The sequence below is a fragment of the Cylas formicarius genome, unplaced genomic scaffold, assembly GCF_029955315.1.
Source record: "Cylas formicarius isolate icCylForm1 unplaced genomic scaffold, icCylForm1.1 PGA_scaffold_5__7_contigs__length_24384050, whole genome shotgun sequence".
Taxonomy (NCBI): domain Eukaryota; kingdom Metazoa; phylum Arthropoda; class Insecta; order Coleoptera; family Brentidae; genus Cylas; species Cylas formicarius.
This window is the reverse complement of record NW_026844341.1, coordinates 6,526,514-6,550,629: the sequence shown is the minus strand read 5'-3', so window position 1 is coordinate 6,550,629 and position 24,116 is coordinate 6,526,514. Positions and strand designations below refer to the sequence as shown.

At 36.9% G+C, this 24,116-nt stretch overlaps 1 protein-coding gene across 5 annotated transcripts in view; it reads left to right on the top strand.

Annotated features, from left to right (window-relative positions):
- LOC132701750 (hexokinase type 2) overlaps positions 1-19,591 on the top strand; it is a 47,089-nt gene extending 27,498 nt beyond the window's left edge. For 4 of the 5 annotated variants that reach the window (XM_060669923.1, XM_060669921.1, XM_060669922.1 and 1 more), the window contains exons 2-8: positions 8,848-9,010; positions 9,090-9,445; positions 13,687-13,786; positions 14,019-14,211; positions 15,534-15,739; positions 15,800-16,026; positions 19,483-19,591. In XM_060669923.1, the coding sequence (XP_060525906.1) occupies positions 8,848-9,010; positions 9,090-9,445; positions 13,687-13,786; positions 14,019-14,211; positions 15,534-15,739; positions 15,800-16,026; positions 19,483-19,584 (1,347 nt within the window). In that variant the 3' untranslated portion in view covers positions 19,585-19,591. Of the gene's footprint in view, positions 1-8,847; positions 9,011-9,089; positions 9,446-13,409; positions 13,510-13,686; positions 13,787-14,018; positions 14,212-15,533; positions 15,740-15,799; positions 16,027-19,482 lie in introns of all 5 variants that reach the window. The other variant, XM_060669920.1, reaches the window with a different exon arrangement.
- Positions 19,592-24,116: the final 4,525 nt, after the last annotated feature.

Below are 24,116 nucleotides of genomic sequence, written 5' to 3'. Positions count from 1 at the left end.
ATCAAAAAGGTCAATTTTTACCGTGTCGTAGATCAATATTCGGGGTGTTTCAAATGCGAAAAAGCTAAGGGGGTGATTCCTTGCTTAATATAAAGGTTGGTTTATTGTATAAACGTTGGGTCAAGAGACATGTCAAGCTACAAATATGGCGAAAAAATGTTTTTATTTTTTTTATCTCAAATATGAAACTAGATAGCAATATTTAACCGTTGTCTAACCACGCAGTGGTAAACCGGACCTAACCACGAGACTCCGCGACCAGAAAGCGTTAAATATTTGGCAATTTCCAGCGGCAACAATTAGATACGATAAAAAAAATAAGTATCATTTTTGACGGAAAGATTGAATTGCAAAAAGGTTATCCGTAATTTCTCAATTTAAATAAACCGGAAATGCAAAAATTCAGTCAGTATGGTTTGTTGCTTCTGGCAAAAAGGTTCGTACGTTGTTGAATTTGTTGAGTCTATTATAGTACGACCATATACTCCCCAGGAAATTAACAAAAAAGTAATGCAAACGGCAAGAGGCTGTGAACTAAAGCGAGAGAATAGAAAACAAAATACAAATGTTCTTAAAGATAGATAGATGATGATAATAATAATAGGTAATATTATGCAATGGTGGTGACTTTGTTTTAAACGTAAATTTCTTCGGTGACCGCGTGGTACCACTGCTTTCGAAATACGCACAAACCAGTTTAACGGTTGTGTGTTGACTTTACCGGGACTACACTCGCATAATTCTGTTTACCTTTTTGCGAGCTTGCATACAGGGTGAAAATATTATGATTGGGTTGAACATGCCTCGTACAAATGTCGCAAGGCGTTTCAAGTTTTAATTTTATTCTGAATTTGTACGTCAATTGAGAAAGTTTTTATAGAAAAATAATAAGTGACAGTTTTAGTTTTTTTGACTCGACAATTACGACTTTGAAACTTATTTTGACGTTGCTCCTGAAGAGCTCTAGTTTCACCGCATTGTTTAGATAAATTAAATAACTTTTTTTTTCTCACCTGTCGAGTTACAGTTGAAACTTAATGAAAATCTCAATAGATACTCATGTTTAGGACGGATTTTTATTTATTTACATTTAAAAAGTTTAAGGTATTTCTTCTGATTGTTTTTATAAATACGTAAAACATAAAACGGTACGGTGAACATAAAAAAGAATATTTAGGAATAACAGTTTTGGTACCAGTAATAAAAACGTCAAATGAAATTTCGGAATTGTCCACCATCTACCTCAATTTATATCCTCGTTTAAAACGGCTCGTTGTAAATACTTGTCACATCAGAGCTAGGGTACAAATAGTTTAAGTTTTCCTCACTTGTTTTACTTGTATTATCTGCCGAAATTCTTAAAAATAATTTTGTTTAGCTTATACCAAATCCTTCAAGTATGACCGTACCTACTGAACTAAATAATACGGTAAAACTAACGCTCTTTAGGAACAACGTCCAAATAAGTTTCAAATTAGTAATTATCATGTCACAAAAAACTAAATCTGTCACTTTTTATTATGATACATACGATAAACAAAAAAAAAATAAACTCTGAACCGGTGACATTTGTATGAGGCATGTTGAGGTCAATCATAATATTTTGGTTTTTAGTACTTTCAGATTGGTCATTCTTTATGAATCATCCTGTATATTAGTACGCGACACGGTTTTTTATAGATTGTCATTAAAATTTTGAAACCAAGGCTTTTCGTGAAAAAGTTGAAATCGGATTGGAGCACGGCTATATATGTTAGTTCGCGATGTTTTTTGCTTCGTTCGGTTTTAAATGAAAATAACCAAAACTAAATTTTCATATTCCGATACCACCGCGGCCGCTAATTGGGGGCAAAATGTTTTATGCACACAATGACGCAACGCGCACCTAGCTGTACGGTAGGAGGCAACAGTTCACCAGTTTGACAAACTACTGTATTTCACGCCCAACACCTTTACAATAATCTGTAATCTAATCAGTACGTTTTTAACATTATCATATAACCTCTTAATGTCGCATTCTTTGTATAAATCGCTATGCGACACCTTCAACTGCGTTGACCTATTTTATAGACCTTGCAGCGGAAGCAATGGAATAACAGTGTTCTTACCCATTTATTATAACCTCCGAGGAAGTCCCACTTGCATAAAAAATATGTGTATAACCTTAAAAAAAATAAGAAATACTTATTATTTATTTTGTATGCGGTATATATTAAAGATGCAGCTACCAAAAGTCACACAGAAACAGGTAGGCTAAGAAATATTTTAAGAAAATCAAATTGCTTGATTTTAATCTTTTTTGTTCCTAGCACATTTATTTTAAACTTTACAAACAAACAAAAAAGTTCTAATATTTAAAAAGGCAACATTAAAATTTAAAAAAGTAAGGTCTCCATTTCTATATGCATTTTGACAAACAAGCAGCTAACCGTTTTAACTCAAAATTAAGAAAATTCCGATTTTTAGTTGTTTTTAATAGGGGAGGTGGGGCAAGGAGTCCCACTTCAAAGATTAATCAATTTTTTTTTTCGTTTTCTCATCGAATAATTACAAATTCTGGTTATTTGTACATTTTTGGCCCATTGCGTAATACCAGGGGTAAAATTGACCATTTAATAATTCTAAAAAAAAGCTGTTCCATAGCATTATAGCCGAATCATAATTAATTTATTGAAAATGTATTTTTTTTTGGTAATTCTATGGACTTAGCCTAAAGTCATAGCTTTCAGCTACCAATAACAAATTTTTTAATCGCTAGAAAAATAGTTACTAATCAGTATTAAATATTTTTAATAAATAATTACAACTATTATATACAACATTATAAATACGGGGGAGTGGGACACGGCGGCCAGAAGCTTCGCCAAAATTTGGAAAAATTTAGTTAAATTTATTCAAAAATAAACCGCCTTGTAGAGAACACAAGAGTATTCCGAAAAAACTGTTTTTGAACCCTACAACTTTCGTATAACTTTTTTATTTGTAAAATTTGAAAATTCCAAAGAAGTTGTTTTTTCCAGAATATTCTATTCCTATTCTCTTATATGCAGTGCGTCCCTGTCTTTTATGGTCATGGTGCTGCACTGCATCTTTCGATCCATTATGTACGCACGTTTTCAAACTGCCCTTTTTCATAGGTAGTTTGGAGAGTTCCTGGTACTCAATTAATTGAGTTAGTACTCTCGAATGCCTCCTTGTGGTGCGCATCTGGTTAAAAGATGACTTGTAGTTCCCTCCCCTTCTAAATATATAAATATACCTTTTTTTTTGGGTTTTACTTTCTATACCATTTATTCGGCTCAAAAAAAAGTAATTGTTTTAATGCCAAAGTTAATATTTGGGTTCGAATTTTTAAGATGGAAGACTGTTGCGAGGAGACATTTGTCCCCGATAGAACTAAACTCGAATTATTTGTTGCTTTCCGCGTGCACCTTTGTCTTTTCGTTTGACGACTTGTTTTGTGGGAGACGCGACGCGACTGCTTTGTATGCTAATGCAACGGTACCCGGTCGTACATAATATATCATTCTAAGGCGTTTTAAAACGAAGATAATTTTTCACGCGATCGACAGGCCTTTGAACTTATTTCATACCCACCGTGGTTTCGATAGTCTGTAGGAGCCGGTATGTCATAGATTTTTAAAAGAAACATGGAGGATGCCACTGTGTTTCGTTTACTATTATTGGTATTGGTATTGGTATTAAAGGGGGGCGCCCTCGCGGGCGTCCAAGCACTTAGGCCACCAGATGGGCCCGTTGTGCCCCCAGGCCGCTCTAGAGGGCGTCCAGAATGCCGCCCCTCCTATAGAAGGTCAGCAACTCCTTTAGCCCAATACCGTGCACTGAGTCCGGATCGATCAGGGCCGTTCCGAAGACTCCCAATCTTGCCCATGTCAAGGCAGGGCACTCGGTGAGCAGATGATACGGGGTCTCCTCCCCTTCCATGCACCACCTACACTCCGGGTCGTCTCCAATGCCTAGCAAGCAAAGATGCCTCCTAAGCCTGCAATGTCCTGTGTAGGCCCCTGTTAGTGCTCTACACTCCCTTCTGGTCAGTCTAAGCAGCTCCCTGGTTCGAGGAAGGGCGGGTCCATCCATCATAAGCCTCGCCTGCCTCATTCCCGGAGCAACTCTCCAGCCCCCCGCGGCCCGGTCTCTCGCCCAGGCTTCGAGAGCTCCCCGCCTCACACACAGCGGGGCTCTGGCCCTATATGCCTATGCGAGGAGCCCTCCCTGGCTAAGGCGTCCGCTGCCTCATTGCCCCGGACACCGGTGTGACCCGGGACCCAGACCAACGTGACCTTTCTCTCCTCAGCCACCCTCCTCAGTACCCCTTTGCACTCCTTTATCAACAAGGAGCGCGTACGCACTAACTTCAGCGCCATGAGTGCAGCCCTACTATCCGAGCAGAAGAAGACTCTCCTGCTTCCGTAGTTGAGCCGAAGCACCTCTCTGGCCGCCATCAATAAAGCGAAAATTTCTGCCTGAAATACAGTGCAGTACTGACCCAGAGGGACCGACAAGCTTGATCCCGTTGTCTCGCAGTACGCTCCAGCTCCGGCCAGATCTCCCATTCTGGACCCGTCCGTGTACCAGACAAGTCCATCCCAGGAGCCGACTCTGCCCTCTCTCCAATCTTCCCTTGATGGAAAGAGAAAGGTCAATTTATCAAAGAAGGTCATCTCGGGGATCATGACGTCGTTCGGCATGCCCATGACTCCGCGATCCCCGCGACAGCCCTCTAAAATGTCGTACGGACCCCGATTGAAGGTTCCCTCCCTCCAGAGCCCGCAGCTCGCCAGCCTCACAGCTGTCCTGGCCGCCTCCATCTGCACCCGATCCCGATTTACTATTATTTATTAGTTTATTAAAACAAACGCTTTGTGCCAATTTATACGCACAAAATCGTGGTAGACACCTAGCAATATTGACGTGAAAAAATACATGTAGAAACTGCATCGTGTCTACCGGGTTTTAGATAATATAGTGACCCTAGTACGGTAGAAATTCATGGTTTCACCCACTAACCTGCATTTTGCGCCATTTTCTTTTTAAGCAGCGATGTTTCCTTAACTCGTTTGACAAAATACCGCCGTAAAAAAAACTACATAAACTAAAACCTGCTACATCTAAACGAAAACTGTCAGCGACCACGTTGGTTGTGCAACGCTGTTAGAAACTGATTAAAAACGAGTTTTAAATAACTGCGCATGCGCATAATAAATATTTTTTTCATCGTTGCTTCAAAAATCCCTGTATTACCTGCCTCTGCTGATTGGGATAATGGGCAACTTTTCTTATAATGTACCTTGGACCACATTTCACAAGTTTATTTCCCATTGACAAAGAAAATGTTAACAATTACTTTTGTTTAAAAATTATACCATCACGCCACAAAATCCCAGTAACCGATATGACGTAGGGCGTTACCATGGTTACCTATATTTCCTATTCGTTTCATATGTTACTAGACTGCTGTCCAGTAAGCAATATATAATAATATGTTATATTAGTGCTGGCAATGACTTGATCCATTACTTTTGTTTATGACCTGACTTTGTGAGAAACAAAAAAAAGTTCTTTCACCGGTTTTTGTTTATTATGAACGATATGAAACGAAGGCGGATAAAATGCTATTTTTTCTGCAAATAAATTTTAATTATAGAGAAAGCAGGTCCGCCAGCGCTGTAATAGACACCAATTAAAGTCAATGAGCACTTTTCCACGAAAAAAAAAAACGCTTAGGCAAAATTATAGAGCTGCTACGTAATCCGATAGCGGATATGTGTTGGGTATAGTTGCTCGTTCTTAGAATGCATCCCAGATAACGTTCTGATTATAAGGCGTCATCAAAATATTCATTTTCTCGAGTAATAGAGTCTGCTTCATTGCCCGGAAGCCAAACGTTTTTTCTCTTCCCTTTTTAATTGTTTTTTTTTTTGCGTTCGAGGCGAATTCGTTTTAATTAAGCGTTTAATTGAGATGCTGCTCGCTTAGCGCTTTCGACGACCTTAGAAAAACGCCTTGCCAAAAGCAAACAGGTCAGCCTAGTAATTATCTCGCGTACTCGATAAATCAGAAACACCATTTTCTTCTTATCAATATCAATGTAAAGAATGGCGATATATCATGTGATTAGGGGTCAATAAGTCGAAAAGAAATATGCGGTCATCCAAATTTTTAATCCAAAATGAGATAACGTATAAAAATAGGGATAAGAAAAATTTAGAAATAATCTGCAAACATTTATTTATGCATAATTTTAAGTATAACTTACTAATACTGATATGCGCATAAAATTACACACAAATAAATAACAAATAAGAACTTTTTATGTACATAATACAAAATATTATATTAACATACTAGTAGATAATATCAGTACCTTGAAATGCAGTTGTTACTTTATAAAATAGTATAATAATAATAATAACAATAATAATAATAATTTTCCAAATCGACAAATACAATGTTTATATAGGAAATTGTCAAAAAATAAAATAAAATGATGTATAATCCAAGACTACAAACAGTAATATATAAACAAGGAAAAACACTAACCGAAAGTACTCTTCTACCGAGTACAAACATTTAATCACAAGATATTCGTTTAACGTTTTTTAAAAGCACATATATTATCACACATTTTTATTTCTTTCGGTAAGAGGTTAAAAAATCTCACATCACTCACACTTGGAACTCTATAAGAATTATTATATTTTGCATAAGGAACTTTAGATCTTGTATTTACTGATTGAAACACGAACACATTTATCGAATCAATCAACCATTCCCACAAAATTATACCGTACCTAATTCTACTTGATCATAATATTTATGATTCTATTAAAATATTCTTTCAGGTTATGTAAAAAATAGATGTTGCCTGCCTCCCAACCCCGATATCGGAGAAGTGCAATGGGTTTTAAAATTCATGTTTTTATCAATGAATATTACAACAAACTTTAGATAATGTACCGATCGCAAATCTTCAGTACCTATGTGAAGCGAAAGGTCTCCACATGGCTTTTGACTACGATAGAATCTTATAAAAGATGTTTGTAGTGAATTAAGGACTAAGTTGTTTTTATTACAAGAGTTCACCTCACTGAAAGCCACGTTACATTTGTTTTCGAGACATGAGTCACATCTCTCATACTAGTCAGCAAACTTTTCAAATCTTTATCTTGAAGTCGCCAGAGCCGCGCAAACCCTCTAAACCTTCAATATACAAGAGGAAAAGTACTAGTCCTAATACAGAGCCCTGACGGACGCCCATTGTTACCATGAATGACTTCGACTTTATTTCAGTGCATACACCATCTGTTTTATACATTGGGTTAACATATTGTTTCCTATAAGATGATCTACACAATCGAATGTCCTACGGACCCCAACAGAAAACCCTCGCCGGACACTATAGACTTAACAATATCCTCCAAGAATAAAGTAACTGCTTGTATGGAGGATCTCCCACTTCGAAAATCGAACTGGTTATCGGGTAGTGTTTTATTGCTTTCAAAATACAATAAAAGTCGTTGCAAATAGTCCGACATCAATGACTGTTTCATACATTTTATTTTATATAGACAAAATTCTGATTAAAATTTTGATAATAGTTTAGATATATATCTGTAGCCATGTCACAATTATTCAAACTAAGAAAAAGGCTTCTAAGTCTTTCAAACATATACATGCTTCGGCCAGGTTTGCTATATTGGACTCTGCAATTGTCAGGTTCAGAATCGGAAGTACATGAACTTACTGTCATACCTCTTCTATGCAGTCAATGATGGTTAGTTCTTCAGTCCCTGTGACTACATTGCTGTCAATTATTGAAAATTGCTTCAGGTCCGAAACAGTGTCATTTCAGGTTGTTGTTGTTGTTGTTGTATTGTAAAAATAGAGTTGGTTAGAGTAATGTCCTTTCAATTTGGTCTAGCGGATAACCACTATCTACATACATTTTTTAAAAGATAACTTTCGTAGAGCATCTTAAAATTCCTAATAATGACTTGGTCTACTGACAGGGTTGTGTTTGGTGGAAGAAAAATAAGTTTCACATTGTCCAGTGCAATTTTTATAATGCAATGTTACCTATGATAAGCGGCTTTTCCTTTTCACTTTCCATATTTGCACAAACCAAAATTGTAATTCGAACTCTGGTAGTTCTTTGTTCCAAAACGCATCATTTTTCATGTCTTTGTTGGCAAACCACGATAGTAATGTCCAGTGACGTCTGCATTGTCGACATTACTTGGGGTGTACTCTTTTAAAATTGTCAACAACCTTCTCGTCCAAGTATCTCTACCAAGTGAAGTTTTGGAGTCACTTAGTCCTAGGCTACGTGCACTTTCAAGGACTTTAGCTTCAATTATGAGCCTTGATATTCGTAAGTGCCTTACAAGACCAATTAAAAACAATGTGGTCCACAGGAAGTCCCCTATATTAGGAAACTTTTTTTATCACCATTATATTCTTCCTCCAATTTCCTACCGTTCGAAATATTGATTTAATCGAGAATTTAATGTTAAGCGACAACGATTCATTTCATATTAAGAAATTTCAAGTTGGGAATTGTGTACGATCACCAACAGATGTTTTACTGTACTGTGCTGTAATTACCAATTGGTTTGTTTTTACTAGTTATGGTCTTTATGTACGGTACCTACATCCCGTATACTGTACCAAGTAAATTTATTATTTTCCATATATCGTGACGGGATAATCGAACGATACATCAAAAAAAAACTGACAGCAGCTTAGGGCGATAACGACTTAGCCTAAGTCTAATTGTTTCCAGAAATCCGGCTTAATTAAAAACGATTCGTTTTTCGATTGTCGTAGATTAGGGAAAAATGTCGGAACATGATCCTCAACAACGACACGCTCCGGAAGGTGGGCGCCATTTTTCTCGACAACATCAAGAGGGGACTGAAGAAGGAAACGCACTCCAAGGCCATCGTTAAGTGCTTCCCCACTTACGTTCAAGATCTGCCGGATGGAAGTGGTAAGACAGATAACAAAAAAAGGAATAACGTGAACAGCACTTTTCATATTACGACGTCACTGAACCCGGTTACTTTTAGAGACCGGGAAATTTCTGGCTCTGGACCTCGGCGGCACGAATTTCCGCGTGCTGCTCATCGAACTGAGTAAGGACCACTTCGAGATGAAATCGAAGATCTTCGCGATCCCGCAGCACATTATGCTCGGCTCCGGTGAGCAACTCTTCGACCATATCGCCGAGTGTCTCGCCATTTTCGTCAAAGAGGAACAGGTCCAACACGAATGTTTACCGCTGGGCTTCACCTTTAGCTTCCCCCTATCCCAGAAAGGCTTGACGGTCGGTATACTGGAGCGCTGGACCAAGGGCTTCAATTGTTCCAACGTCGTCGGCAACGATGTCGTGCAGATGCTCGAGGAGGCCATCGATCGCAGGGGGGTAAGTCCATAGAATAGCCGAATAGCCATTTTCAAAAATCTCGATCGTAAAGAAGAAGAAGCAAACGATTATAAGCAATTTTTGCTTTTTTGGCGTGAAGTTTTCAAATGTACTGCGGGGTATCTCAATTATTTTTAAAGATAGCGCGGTTTACGCGACATTGTGCTACTTTTTTTTGTGAAATTAAAGATGCCGTCAAGAAAATTATCATGGCCCTTTTGGTTTTGAGATACAGGGTGAAATTCAAAACTATCGATTTTGGGACTACCCCTACCCGTTGACTTATTGAAGGGTAAAAAAACGGTCGTATAGGATTTTTTCCGTAGAATCCACTTTATTTCTTACTTGCTCTAACTATTTTTTAGTTATGAAGCAAACAACTATTTTTTAAATGAAGCACCCAATATATTATTTTTCAATCATTTAAGCCTTTCATTATAAAGTTGTTTTGAAAATTAAGCTCAACATTTGCATCATGGCGGTGTCGAGCGTCGGATGCAGTTGGATTCAGCAATAGATATTTGCAATGAATAAAAAACAAAACTCTACGATTCTTTTAAGAGATTTGTAGTATGGTCCGACGAACGTTACTTCTTCAAGTTCGGGAATTTTTAATCGCCATAACACGAGCAACCGATCGACAGAAAACCACCATCTAATTTTTGAATGGACCCAACATGGACGCTTTGGGGTTGGGGTATCGTGTTTCATTTTGGGACAACGAATACCCTACTGAATTTATAAAAGAGGTCGTTCTTGAATTCCTCGAAGATATTCTTCACGATCTTCGGATCTTTCAGTTTTAGATTTCTTTTTATACGAGGACTCTCTTATATTTCGGGATTTTCTTAAACTAGTCCTGTCATCTGGCGACTAACTTTTTATAGGGAAGTTTGACATTTTGAGGTTAGGTTTACTCAGGTTTTGGCGAAAGAGTGTTGTTTGTGACGGTTAAAAATAGAACTTAATCGGTAGCATTTTCGTATAATAATTTTTTACAACTTTAGACGTGGACTAACTCAACAACAATGCATCGATGAACTTAATTAGACTTTTGGAGTGAAAGCACCATCTAAAAGTACTGTTCATCCCTTCTTTTCGGATTTCAGTCGTAGTCGTAGTTTCCTTAAGGATGAATTTCGTGAAGATCGTCCAAAATCGGTGGTTGTCCAAGAAAACATTGATGCAGTGCGGAAACTGATTGTGCAGGATCTTTGGGCATTAGTGGGACCAACATATATACCATTTTGCTTGAACATTTGGTCGCTAAAAAAATTGTTCGCGTTGGATTCCACACAATTTGACATGAGCTCAAAAAAAAAGGCTCGTGTTGATTGTTCGAAGGAAATGCTAAAAAAAATACGATCGCAGTGCTTCCAAACACGTCTATGATATCGTGACAGGTGATGAATCATGGATCTATGCATATGAACCTGAAAGCCCACAAAAGTTGTTAGTGCTCGAAGCACCTCGAAACAAATGGTAGCCTGTTTTTTCAGGAAAACTGGCCACGTTGCAATTGTTTCTTTGGTGAAAGGTAAAACAGTCAATTCTGAATGGTACACAACCATTGGTTTGCCGAAAGTCTTCGAAGAAATTAGGAAAAACTACCGCCGAAGACGACTACACGAGGACAATGCTAGGTCCCACCGATCAGTGCAAACAAAGAACTTTTTGAGCATTAAAAACGTTGATTTGATGAACCATCCACCATGTAGTCCTGATTTAGCACCTAATGACTTCTTTTTAGAAGAAGCGATTGATGCGTTTAAAAAGAATGTTTTGAAGGTGCCCGAATCGATGTGGGAAAAGTGATTTGATAATTGGTTTTATCGAATGCAAAAGTGTATTGATCTTCAGGGTGAATATTTTGAGAAATATTAAAGTCATATTTATTGCTATCTTATAGTTTTTAATTGCAAATCCTGAAATATAAAAGGTGGTCCTCGTATATGAAAAATGAAATATATAAAATAGGATACTATCCTGTAGCTGAATTTCGGCAGAAACTCTACGAAGACCAATATTTATTTAAAATGTCATTAAAAAAATAAGAAAAATTTTCGAGTTTTGCATTTGAGAAAATTTGAACAACCGTTTTAGGTATAATATTATGTTAATATTCTTTATAAGGGGTGTTTTTTTTCGATGTATAGAACTTTAAGTTGCAATAAAACAACGATGGATTATTCGATTGACATGAATTTTATTTATCCGAAAGATAATCTTGTGGCATTACATTTTAAATATGATTTCTGGCATATCACCGCCACAGCTGGCGCGGATGTAGTCCAATCTGAATGTCCAATTTTCGATGACTTTTTCCAACATTCGTGGCCGTATATCAGCAATAACACGGCGAATGTTGTCTTCCAAATGGTCAAGCGTTTGTGGCTTATCCGTATAGACCAATGACTTTACATAGCCCTACAAAAAGTAGTCTAGCGGTCTAAATCACAAGATCTTGGAGGCCAATTCACAGGTACAAAACGTGAAATTAGGTGGTCACCAAACGTGTCTTTCAATAAATCAATTGTGGCACGAGCTGTATGACATGTTGCGCCGTCTTGTTGAAACCACATCTCCTGGACATCATGGTTATTCAATTCAGAAATGAAAGAGTTAGTAATCATAGCTCTATACGATCACCATTGACTGTAGCGTTCTGGTAATCATTTTTTTTGAAGAAGTACGGACCAATGGTTCCAGCAGCCCATAAAGCGCACCAAAGAGTCAGTTTTTCTGGATGTAACGGTGTATCGACATACACTTGAGGATTAGCTTCACTCCAAATGCGGCAGTTTTGTTTGTTGACGTAGCCATTCAACCAGAAGTGCGCTTCATCGCTAAACAAAATTTGCTTATGAAAATCGGGAACAACGGCAATCTCGTTTTGGGCCCATTCGATGAATCTACGCCTTACTTGATGATGGCTTCAATTCTTGCACGAGTTGGATTTTGTAAGCACGTAAACCAAGATCCTTCCGCAAAATCTTCCATAAAGTGGATGGACACAGATCCTATTCCTGTGCTCGATGACGGATGGACTCATTCGGGTCTTGCTCAATGCTACGCTCTACAGCAGCAATAGCTTCTTCTGTACGCGCCGTACGGCGTCTCTGGGGATGCGAGTTATCAATAAGAGTAAACGTGGTGCGAAAACGTTCCATGGTTAATCGAATTAACTGTTCTGATGGACGATTTTGTCGACGATAAAATGGACGTAGTCCGCGATACGTATTCCGCACAGAACCATTATTTTCGAAATAAAATTGCACTATTTGCAAGCGTTGTTCAGGCGTGAGTCTATTCACGATGAATTGCCAAACCAAACTGAGAATAAATCATTTGACACCTGTTAAATCGGTCGCGATATTGAACAGTAATGCCAACTTAAAGTTCTATACATCACAAAACCACCCATTATATAATGTTATTTCGTATTAATTAAAGTAATAATGGACTACAATAAGTTCAAAATTATTGCAAATAGTATATAACGTATAAAACATATTTAAATAATTGAATATTAGAGTATTGAGTTTCTTGTATATTAATAATTGTTTACTTGGATATTGCTTTTAATAGATTAATCATGGCCTACTGCTACAAATAAACTAAAATATAAAAAAAAATTAAAATTTGAGCTTAATTTTCAAAACAACTTTATACTAATATATACATATTTCTGAAAAGTTTAAAAAATAGCCGAGATACTCAATAAGTATTTATTCTATTATTTTAAGTATTTTTCTGAAATCAAGAATTAATTCTATGTCATCCTGCAAGTTTATATTACTCTCTTATAACTATTACTGATGAACAGATTGCCAACGCCTCTTGGGGATTTTAAATATCTTTTTTTGTGGAATCGGACTAAAAAAATCCACGGGACAGGGATAAAACGGCGATCTATGCAAATTTAACGCTTAAACGGCAACTTTAATTAGGAGCTGTATTTTAGGACGTGTCCATATCCGTAATGGCGGTCCTAAACGACTCCACAGGCACGTTAATGTCGTGTGCCTGGCTGAATAGGACCTGCAGGATCGGGCTCATAATCGGTGAGTCTTGGAATGCCAATTCCAGACTGCAGAACCGAAATAAGAACGCATGGACTCGCGCCAAATAACTCCTCCCGCGTAATACTAGCTACCACGCGATAGCGTTAGAGACGTACTTCTTTTAACCTTCAATATTTTCCTTCTTCGACTGCATGATTTCCCCTTTTCTGTTTCTAGGACGTAAATATCGAGGTTTGCGCTATCTTGAATGACACTACTGGGACGCTCATGTCTTGCGCATGGAAAAACCGCGATTGCAGGATCGGACTTATAGTCGGTAGGTTTAGATTGACTAACATTATTGTCGTATGTAGTTCTAACCTCTATTCTTCTTATTTTTCTATTACAATATAACCACCTGACGAATCGACCATAACCTAATTTTCAAATTTAAACTATGCCTCAATTGCTAGTTTTTTTAAGTTATTCTTATTCGACGAAGTTTATTTAGACGTTTTCGACAAATCCACCTTGAAATAAACAAATACGACCGGAAAACGCACTTGCAGGTACCGGTAACAACGGGTGCTACGTGGAGAAGCAGGAAAACGCCGAGCTCTTCGACGAGGAAGACATGGGTTCGGGCAAGGTGATGATAAACCTGGAAATGGGTGCTTTCGGGGACGACGGCAGCATAGATTTCGTACGAACCGAGTACGACCAAGAAATAGACAGGCATTCGATCAATCCCGGCAAGCAAATGTAAGAATTGCTTCTTGAAGATATGTAGGAAGTTAGTTAATTTTTAATGGTTTATTTTTTTAAAGTAGTTTAATGCATATATAAACCATTAGAAAATTACCAGCGGTCTTGCTAACTTCTTATAGTGCGAGAATAAAGAATACTTTAACTTCATCGCGAATATATTATGGAAGCCTTTGAGAAGAAAGCTCTCGACGCCTTCCATCTAAAACCAAAACTATGGAAACGCTACGTCGATGTTATTTGGCCTCATGGTCAAGAATCCCTAGTAGATTTCCTTAGACATTTAAACTCTAAACACCCTAGCAGACGTTTTACCATTGAATTAGAAACTAATAACCTTCCATTCTTAGATATTCTTATCAATTGAAAATCAGACCTAACATTGGGTCATTGTGTTTACAGAAAACCTACGCAGCCCGATACCTTAATGCATTGTCACATCACCATCCGGAACAAAAATCAGCGGTTATCAACTCTCTTGTTTACAGAGCCGTAAAACTAACTCTGCCCAAGTCACTGAACCCAGAATTAAAACACCTTACCTCTGCTCTTCGCTCTAATAATTTCCACATTAAAGGTATTAGGCGTTCCATCACAAAATCCACTTCACCGCAACCATCCAATAGCAATGAAGCCGAAAACAGCCCCACACTTGCCACTGTTGTCCTTCCTTACATTCAAAACATCACTGACATATATCAAAAGTTCTAAAGAAATATAACGTCAAAACCAAATTTATCACTTGTAAAAACATCTTCTATCTTTCAAAGACAAAATTCTATTTGAGATGCCAGCATTCCATGCTTATGCGGCAGATACATTGGAGAGACCAGGCGAAAAATATCAACAAGCCTTGAGACGAAAACAAATAAACTCATCAGTAGTTGTCGAAGACAATTACGAAACTGGACATAAAATTTTATTCGACAAAACTAAAATTCTTGCATGTAATCAATTCTTCTACCAACGAAAAATCCTAGAGTCTATAGAAATCTATGACCAACCTAATAATCTTAACCGCGACTCAAATGGGGATCAGCCATCCGAGACGGTATGCCCCTCATTTAGCTCCGTCCCCTTCAAACAGTATATCAGCAGGTACAGAATAAAATGTGAGCCAGTTTCAGTTAACCTCTGAAGAAGCCAACAGGATGATTGGCGAAACGTTAGCTAGTTTGACTCAACAAAAACCGACGCGGCAGGAATCCATAAGTTTTCTAAAAAGTAATAATTTAAGCAAAAAAAAAAAAAATGCGATTAAAGTTTAAATATTCACCGGCCAAATTTGACATTTCAGTAACAATTGACCTCGTTTTCAGATTGGAAAAGATGATTTCTGGAATGTACATGGGAGAACTGGTGAGGCTGGCGTTGGAGAAATTTACAAAGGAGGGGCTGTTGTTCGGAGGTAAAGGGTCCGATATGCTGTTCGAGAGGGGGCGCTTCTATACGAAATACGTATCGGAAATAGAAAGCGACGAACCCGGGGTGTTCACCAACCAAAAGGAGATACTGGAGGAATTAGGTAGGCAAAGCGAATCCTCTCCCCAGAGGTCGCCCCTTACTTTTCGGTTCTCCGTTTAAGGGTTGAAACACGCCACCGAACAGGATTACGTGAACGTCAGGTTTGTGTGCGAATGTGTGAGCAGAAGGGCGGCCCATCTGGCCGCCACCACCATGACGACGCTACTGCACAAAATGGACGAAAAGAAGGTCACCATAGGGGTCGACGGGTCGGTGTACAGATACCATCCACATTTCCGCACCCTGATGATGGAGAAGATCAGCGAACTGTGCGATCCCAGTATACAGGTACGAAACCACTTTAACCACGTTAACCACTGCGCGCAATGCTGTCACAAATCGGCAGTAATCATGCGAAATCATCGCGCGATCTTGGAAGTCACTTCGGAAATTCAAAAAAATCTGCGAATTCATTGCGGAATCACGCGAAATCTTAAGCGGTTGACGACAACATCGCGCGTGGTGATAATTGATATACGCACAGCCGTAAGTTTTCTGTTTTATTTTTGAATAGGTCATCGATGACATTATTTTTTTTTTAATAATATTACGGCAGGTAAATGTAACAATATGTAGAAGTTACTTTACCGAACCGAAACCCTTTTGTTCTGCACGAGGTTTCTGTCCTCGCTGAGCTGGCCTTAGGACACCTACGTTATTCTTTGACATTCTTGACCCACGAAATTTGTTATTAATATGTCCACTCGTTACGGGATTTCAAGGTGTTTAACTTCGCTGAAAAATTTCGACTCAAATTACAAAATTCAAATAGCGGATACCAAATGACCAAACAAATTGTATCAATTTTGAATCGGAGTTTAGAGGAGCGAAGGAAGTAGATTGCTAAAAGGTAATAGAGGACAACCATAAAAGAAAAGAAAAATTGTGGATGATTTTTAAATGCATTACAAATTCTTCATTCTCCTTCACGTTGTCTTGTTGAAGAACAATTGAAGATATACATTCGGACTACTCATATTTGGATGTTTCCACTTTAGCTATACATATTTTTGGTGATATAAAAAAAATCATGTTTGGACGTTGCAAATAATAAACTATCCTTTTAATATGTTTAATTTACTAGTACTATTTTCTGCATTATTTATTTGTTATTCAACATAACGTTCTACAGAACCGCCGTTTTGATTATTATTTTTTTTTTGCTTTATTTTCCAACATAACCTCCATCAACACTGATACATTTCTCATAACGGTATTCCAATTCGGTTATACCAGTTTTAAACGTAGATTCATCGAGCTAATCAAAATACTGATATTCAACTTCGATAATTTCTTTGTTGCTCTTAAATTTTTTACCGGCAAGCCCATTTTTGAGATTGGAAAACAGGTAATAGTCGCTGAGGGCCAAGTCTGGAGAATAGGGAGGTTACGGTATTCAAACTTCAATTCATATATTTTGAACATGGCAACAATCGACGCTGGTGCGGTATCGTGATGAAACAAAATTTTTTTCTTTGGCAAATGAGGGCGTTTAATTTGAACCTCGTTCTTCATATGTTGCAATAACTCTGCGTAGTATTGACCAGTGATGGTCATCTTACCCTTTTCAAGATAATTCTCTCGCATCCCAAAAAAACAGTAGCCATAACTTTTTTTGCCGATAAATATGTTTTAGCCTTCTTTGGAGTTGGTTTCCCTTTTCCAACCCACTGTTTTGACTGATGAATCGTCGCAAAAATTCGTTTGGATTACCCCTAGAAAGCGCGAAGCTGTCGGTAGAAATATTTTTTCAAATCAGTTTTGGTCGAGTATTAGCAAACGCAGCACCCATCTTGCAAACACAGTTTTTCCATGCGCAAAGGTTTCGCGTTCAGCAGACAGCCTACAGATTTCAGCTATCTCCTGCACTTTCAACCTACGGTCTTCCAATACTATTTGATGGATTTTCTTAAACATTTTTAATGTTGTGACCTCAACAGGCCATCCTCAGCGAGGCTCGTCAGACGTGCTCACATGACCAATTTTAAATTCACTAAAACCACTGCTTAATAGTTGAATGTAATTGACAGGAGTCTCCTAGTATTGAAAACATCTCCTTCTTTAATTTGTTTTGGTGTAAAACCTTTCAAATAGAATTATTTTTCCATTTTCACGAATACAACGGAAGAGTCTCGCGCAATGTGGTCTCAAGAGCAACTGTAGAGACAAGCTCGATAAGAATGATACTCCAAAAGTAGGCCTAGTGGCGCCACCTCTTGGTCAGGCCGAAAACTTTGCACCCCACCCTCGGAAGTTAGGTAGCATAAAACTGTCACGAAATGATTTTTAAACAACAAGTTGAAATAGTGACATTTCGGTAGTGCTCGATAGTTTCATATTTTCGCCATGTTTCGCCTGCATTCTCGTAGCTAACTATGGAAAAATATAGAAACAGTATAGGAATTTTCCAATGAAAACACTTTTGATTGTTAATATTTCGAAATCTACAACTTTTTGAAATAAGCAACATTAAAAAAAAGTATAGCTATTTATTATTAAACAGCCTGTGTTTATTTATTTTAGAATATCAACCAGACTGCTAAAGTGCTATAATATATATGCTATGATAATATATATTCTATAATATATATGCTATGCTATAATATATATACTATGATATATATACTTAAACCTGCAAATGTTACATTTGACATAAAATTCATAATTTTTCTTGGTAAAACTTGATTATATATTATATGAGATATTAATTTTTACATAGAATATTAAATAATGTCATGAACCTTTCGATGAATTCAGATATGCCTTCATATATATAGTGTTTCAGTTGTTTGTTGTCCACGGAAATACAAAAAGTCTTTATATATAAAAATATAAAATTTTAAAAATATAAGTGAATCCAAACCGCCTTTAAGTTTTTTTTTTGATATCTTGTACACTTGTAATATTTTTATAGAAGTAAAACAAACATTTTCTTTTACAAATGTCGTCCAGCAGTCAATTTAAGTTATGCTAAATTAAAGGTATTTTATTTTAATAACGTCTAATTTAAATTTAACTTAAGCAATTTATAATAAATAATCTTTACCACATTTTTGGATTTGCGTTTTGTTTTAATTTGAATGTTTATTTTGTTAATTTTATTTTTAGCCGAATCTTTTTTATGTGATATAGTCATTCTAAAAGTTATCTGCAGTTAAAGTTCGTCCCTCATCATACCAAAAAACCGCAATTGGCACCCCGTCCTAGCCCTTATGATGGCCGACTGCGCGTAACGAATAAGTGTTTTAATGATGATAACAATATTTATTAGCTGTAATAATAGCGGTAGCTTCTTCCTCGCACCTACTCCCATCATAGAAGTTTAATTTGTTAGTCTTGGTAGCTTTGAAATTACGATAGCTTACTTTAATTATTTACCTGTGAAATTTACCATGAAAATATACACACACATAGACATTTTTAAAATTTACATCAGGCGAAATCGTGTAGAAATCGCAGATTTGCGTAACACTGTCACAATTTTTACCACAGTGGTTAACACATCGTCAATACTTTATATTATTTTTCAAAAATGATATGGTATACAAGGAATTTCATTAAAAAAATTCTACTTTAATGTCTTTAACACTTCTCAGACAATCTGAGTAATTTTAAATAGTATATACTATAACAGAAAGGAAAGGAAACCGGTTTAAAGATCTCAAAGACCTTGCAACATTAAATTTTTGAGTTTTTTGAAAAATTTTGTGAGTTTTATGTGACGAAAGTGAATATGTATTGCAGTTCGACCTGATGCTAAGCGAGGACGGTTCCGGGAGGGGGGCGGCGTTGGTGGCCGCGGTGGCGGCCCGCCAAAAGAAAAAGTCCCAGAAGCAGGCCACATAATGGCGGACCAAACGTCGTCGCGTACTTGTAAATATTATACAGAAGCCGAGCCGGAGGCGAACGTCCGCGGCAGCGTCGCGTAGCATCTTGTGTTGTTCGTTTTAAGGACAATTTTTCAGCGCTAGTAAAAAAAAACATGTTTTCTGTTCCTATAAAGACTGGTTTCCCTCGCCGTTAAGAAAGGCGCGTTTTCTAGTTAATGATTTAGCTTTAAACAGGTGAACTACTTAACAAGTCCCCCTTGTTTTGTTTTTAATGGAGGGGCGGCTTTGGTCTCTTTTTAACGCGTACCCGAGCGGCGACTGTGAGGGCCTGCCGAGCAGGTCCCTTCCACATAGAGCACTCATACTTAATTGTTTTTGATATATTATAGAAACATGATGTCAACGGTTACTTTTTTAAATATATAGTAAATTTTTAAATCGCGTTTGTGGTTTCATTTCGAAGGAACGGAAAAGAGGGAATTTACTAATTTACTATTCCCTAATGTGTCAGAGCTCTATCTGTGTTGGCAAACTCAACTACCAAAAAAAAAAACATTCAAGCGTTCTCAATAACTGCTGAATTTTCGAATTTTAAATCTACCATTTCAACAACAAAGATTAATCATACTAGCGTATTTACTTCTTTTTTAAAAGAGTATTCTTTAACCACAAGAAATATGTTAAATTATAGGTCAATGAAATAAAAAAGAAATTGAATGACTTATAAATGAACCTTTTTTAAAATTATAATTATTACATCTACAGTCTCTAGTTTCAATATTTAGGTATTATCTCGCACACAAATATTTTGATCTCGCACACTAATTCTGATACTTGTGAACGGCTAAAGTATTCACACGTTTTAGGGAATACCGTTTCTTTTAATTTTTCATTTTTCATTATGGCACACCGATTATTTGGCCTCTTTTCACTGCCTTGTTGTAGAGAAAGGGTCGTGTTAACCCGGTACTACTGGCTTTAATTCCTTATGTAACGCTTTTTTTTCTTAGAATATAATATAATAAACCCAATTAATAAATCGCAGCATTAAAAACATAAAAAGTGAGGTTAAATCGATGTTCATAATAAACTGGCCTGGCACAAATTATTAAGTGAATTGATAATCCTGTATGAACGTAACGATTACGATGTAAAGTTGTGATCAATTTGGCGAATTAAAACGACTTTAATTGGGGGTCTAGGCTTTAAAAAATGTGCCTAGCATTAGAAGATCCAAATCGAAATCTCGGGTATCAACTAGTGCGGTTTTTATCTTACCTGGTTTTGGTTCTTGATTGTCTGGAGTTTGTTGCTCGTAGAGGCACTCAATAAGTCATTTCGAACAACAAAAACTAATGTACAAAACACGGAAATTTGAACCATTTTCTTCGGTAAACTACTCACCACAGATACCTTATTTCCAACGTACACAAGCTAGGCAATAGTTAAAGTTAGTTGACCGGCCGACAGATGACGCGAACAGCGCATTTTACTGCGATGCGTAAAATTGTGACAGAGGAGATTATCTGTGGTTAAGGGTTTTTGACATTTCGAATTTTACGTCAAAATATGGTTGTTTGCTATTACTGATTTGAAAGTGCTAAATATTCATTAAACAGATATCTAAAATGGTTTCGTTCTGTTCAGTATGTGGAATAACTGGTTACGACGATCCTAACTTCAGTTTTCAAAGGTAAGTTATACATCGCGCAACTTTTGATATTTAGGAGCGTAGAACGTGATTGGCTGAACCAAATAATGGAAAATCCGTTGTATAGCCGCAAGTAGAAAACCAAACCATTCATTAATGTTTCTTTGTTAGCTGTCGATTTATACTCATTTTATGAATGGTCCTATCTTTGAATCTCATAACACGCGGGTCTATAATGCGTAGATTCGGCAAAAATGCGGGTAGAATTGTTTAATGATTTCTTAGTAGACCGATCTGTGCTCATAATCAGCTGATAATAGAGGCGTTGAATAAGTAACATGGTCTCTGAGAGTTTGTCAATTCAACCGTTTTCCGTTTGGATGGGGGTTTTTAATATGCCGAAAACCCGCTACGTGTTAAGGAAAAAGCGAGTGAAGCCTGGAAATCGCTTCTTGGAAAGAAAAGAGCGGGCGTCAAATTTTATTTGATTTAACTTTAGTTTCAAAGTATATTAAAAGGGTCCTCATATATAGTATAATGGTTTTAATAAGTATTTCAGAAAAGTTATATATGGTTCAGGAACCATATATAACTTTTTTTGGTTTGCCATATATTTGTTTATACGATAAATGCAAAATACTTAAATCCGATTAGTTTGGCCGTCAAACCAAAATGTTTTCGAAACAGGAATAATCCTTGTCCTTGTCCTCATTTAAACGGTTAATAAGTCTATAAAACTAAATACTACTAAGAAGAAAGACGAAAAATAAAGGGTGCAGGGGAAAAAAGATGAATGTTACGAAAATTGGTTTCTAAGAAAAACAGATTTTAAAATTTTAGGAATATTAGACTGAAATATATTTTTTAATACCTTGTTTAGATTTTTTACCAATTAATTTATTCGGCTTGGTTTCAATATTTTATAGCATTTTTTGAACTTTCATCTTTTTTATTCGTGAATCTTAATCATACTTCTGCAAAGTGGTTTTGCATTAGAGAAAGGAATTTTTTTAGGCACTAAATTCGTTGTTTTAGTAATTGCCCGATCCTACCTGATTTCATTGTCCAATTACGTAGGTCTACAAAATTAAACTTTTTAACAGATGTTTCTATTTTGAAAACTGATTTTATATATTTTGGATTTCAAAAATTTTATGCATTTATTTCTAAAATATTTTTTTTATTCAGTAAAAAAGTGAAATCTTAGTTTACTCAGACTTTTTTGAGTTTGTGTTGTTCAGGGCATATCCCGTTTTAACACCCAGCAGTACTCCGCCATCATCCTTATGCTCCATCTGCCTATTTATCGCCGTTCCATCTTCGCTACCTGCTCCAATATTTTAAGGAAAATACTTCAAATATAAATACACTTTCAAACTCATACTACAACCTAGACGATGAAAATATTGTAACATATTTTGAACAATACTTTGGTAGTTTTCGTCCTTAGAGTTCCCAAGAAACTAATTAATTACTTCTTCTCGATATTGGTCATTGTGTTTCGAAACTCCTTGTTTTGCATAATGTTCTTATCTGCGGCTCAACAAAAATACCTTTTTTTATCTCGGCATCCGATATGGCTGGAAATTTCTTGCACATATATTTGAAACACTGTCCATTTTTGTCTAGAGCTTTAACAAACTACTTCATCAAGCCAAGTTTGATATGAAGAGGAGGCAGTAAAACTTTTTTGGGGTTAAATAAGCTATCTCTTAATACATTTTTGCTACCAGGTGTAAAACTTGTTCTAGAGAACCATTCTATTCGAGTCCAATGTCTCTTGCCCGATTATCCCATTCACAAATAAAGCATGGAAATTTTGTATAAGACCCCTGTTGTTCTAGGAGCATATACAGCACTTTAAGGTCACCACAAAGTATCCATTGATGTTCTTGATAGTTTATTATCTTTAAAAGAAGTCCTAATTTTCATACGTTTCTTTTAAGTGTGCACCTGGAGCCGAGGCCAGTTCGTTACCATTGTGCAATAAAATGCCTTTTAAACTACAGAACCATTCTTCTTTTATATGCACATTTCCTAATTTCCAGTAAAATATTGACATAACGCTTTTTCGCGATCCCGGTAAAAGCTTGATGCGACGCCAGGTGCCAGTAAATGCTTGTGACGAAGTCTGGACGCTAACAATTCGGGTGCATCCTTTGGAAGGTTAATTAGAAATTTGTCTAATTAAATCATTTAATCCGGGTTCTTTGAAATCTGTTGTGAAATCTGAGTTATCTGGGTTGGAATTAGGTTGCTCTGATTCTGACGATATGAAGTTTTTTAGTTCTTTTGGGGCGGTCGGTATCGGTACATCAGGTCCATGAGGAACTGGTCGAATAGCAGAGACAGTTTGTTTCTTATTTTTTCTGTTGATTGTTGATTCCTAGCCTCCCGCCGTGCCATAGGAACACCAAAGGTTCAACATTTCTTCCCACCCTTTTGCCAGTTTCGTAATGCTTCCACTCAAACGGAACAAACAGTATGAGGAGCGCAGGACTTGTCTTGGTCACCAATTTTTACACCAAAATAAGCGTGGTATACATTTTTCACAAAAGAAGTCATAGTTTCCTTTTGCTTTACTACGACATAACTACCACAGATACAGATGTAACAAATTTATAGGTTCTGGAAAACTAGAAATACGCAGCGACGAAGATAACAGCCGCGAACACAGTAGCACAGCCACCAATACAACCACACTGCGCATAAGCAGGTATTGACGCTTCTGCTTCTGAGCCAACTGCTCTGCAAAGAAATCCAATATTATCCAGTGTTGCCAAATCATATTTAATTTCATAAAAATCAATTCATTTAACAATCATGCCTAACATGGAACAAACATATTCTTGTCTAAGGTATATTAATAAAATAACATTTTTAAGACATAGTGCGCT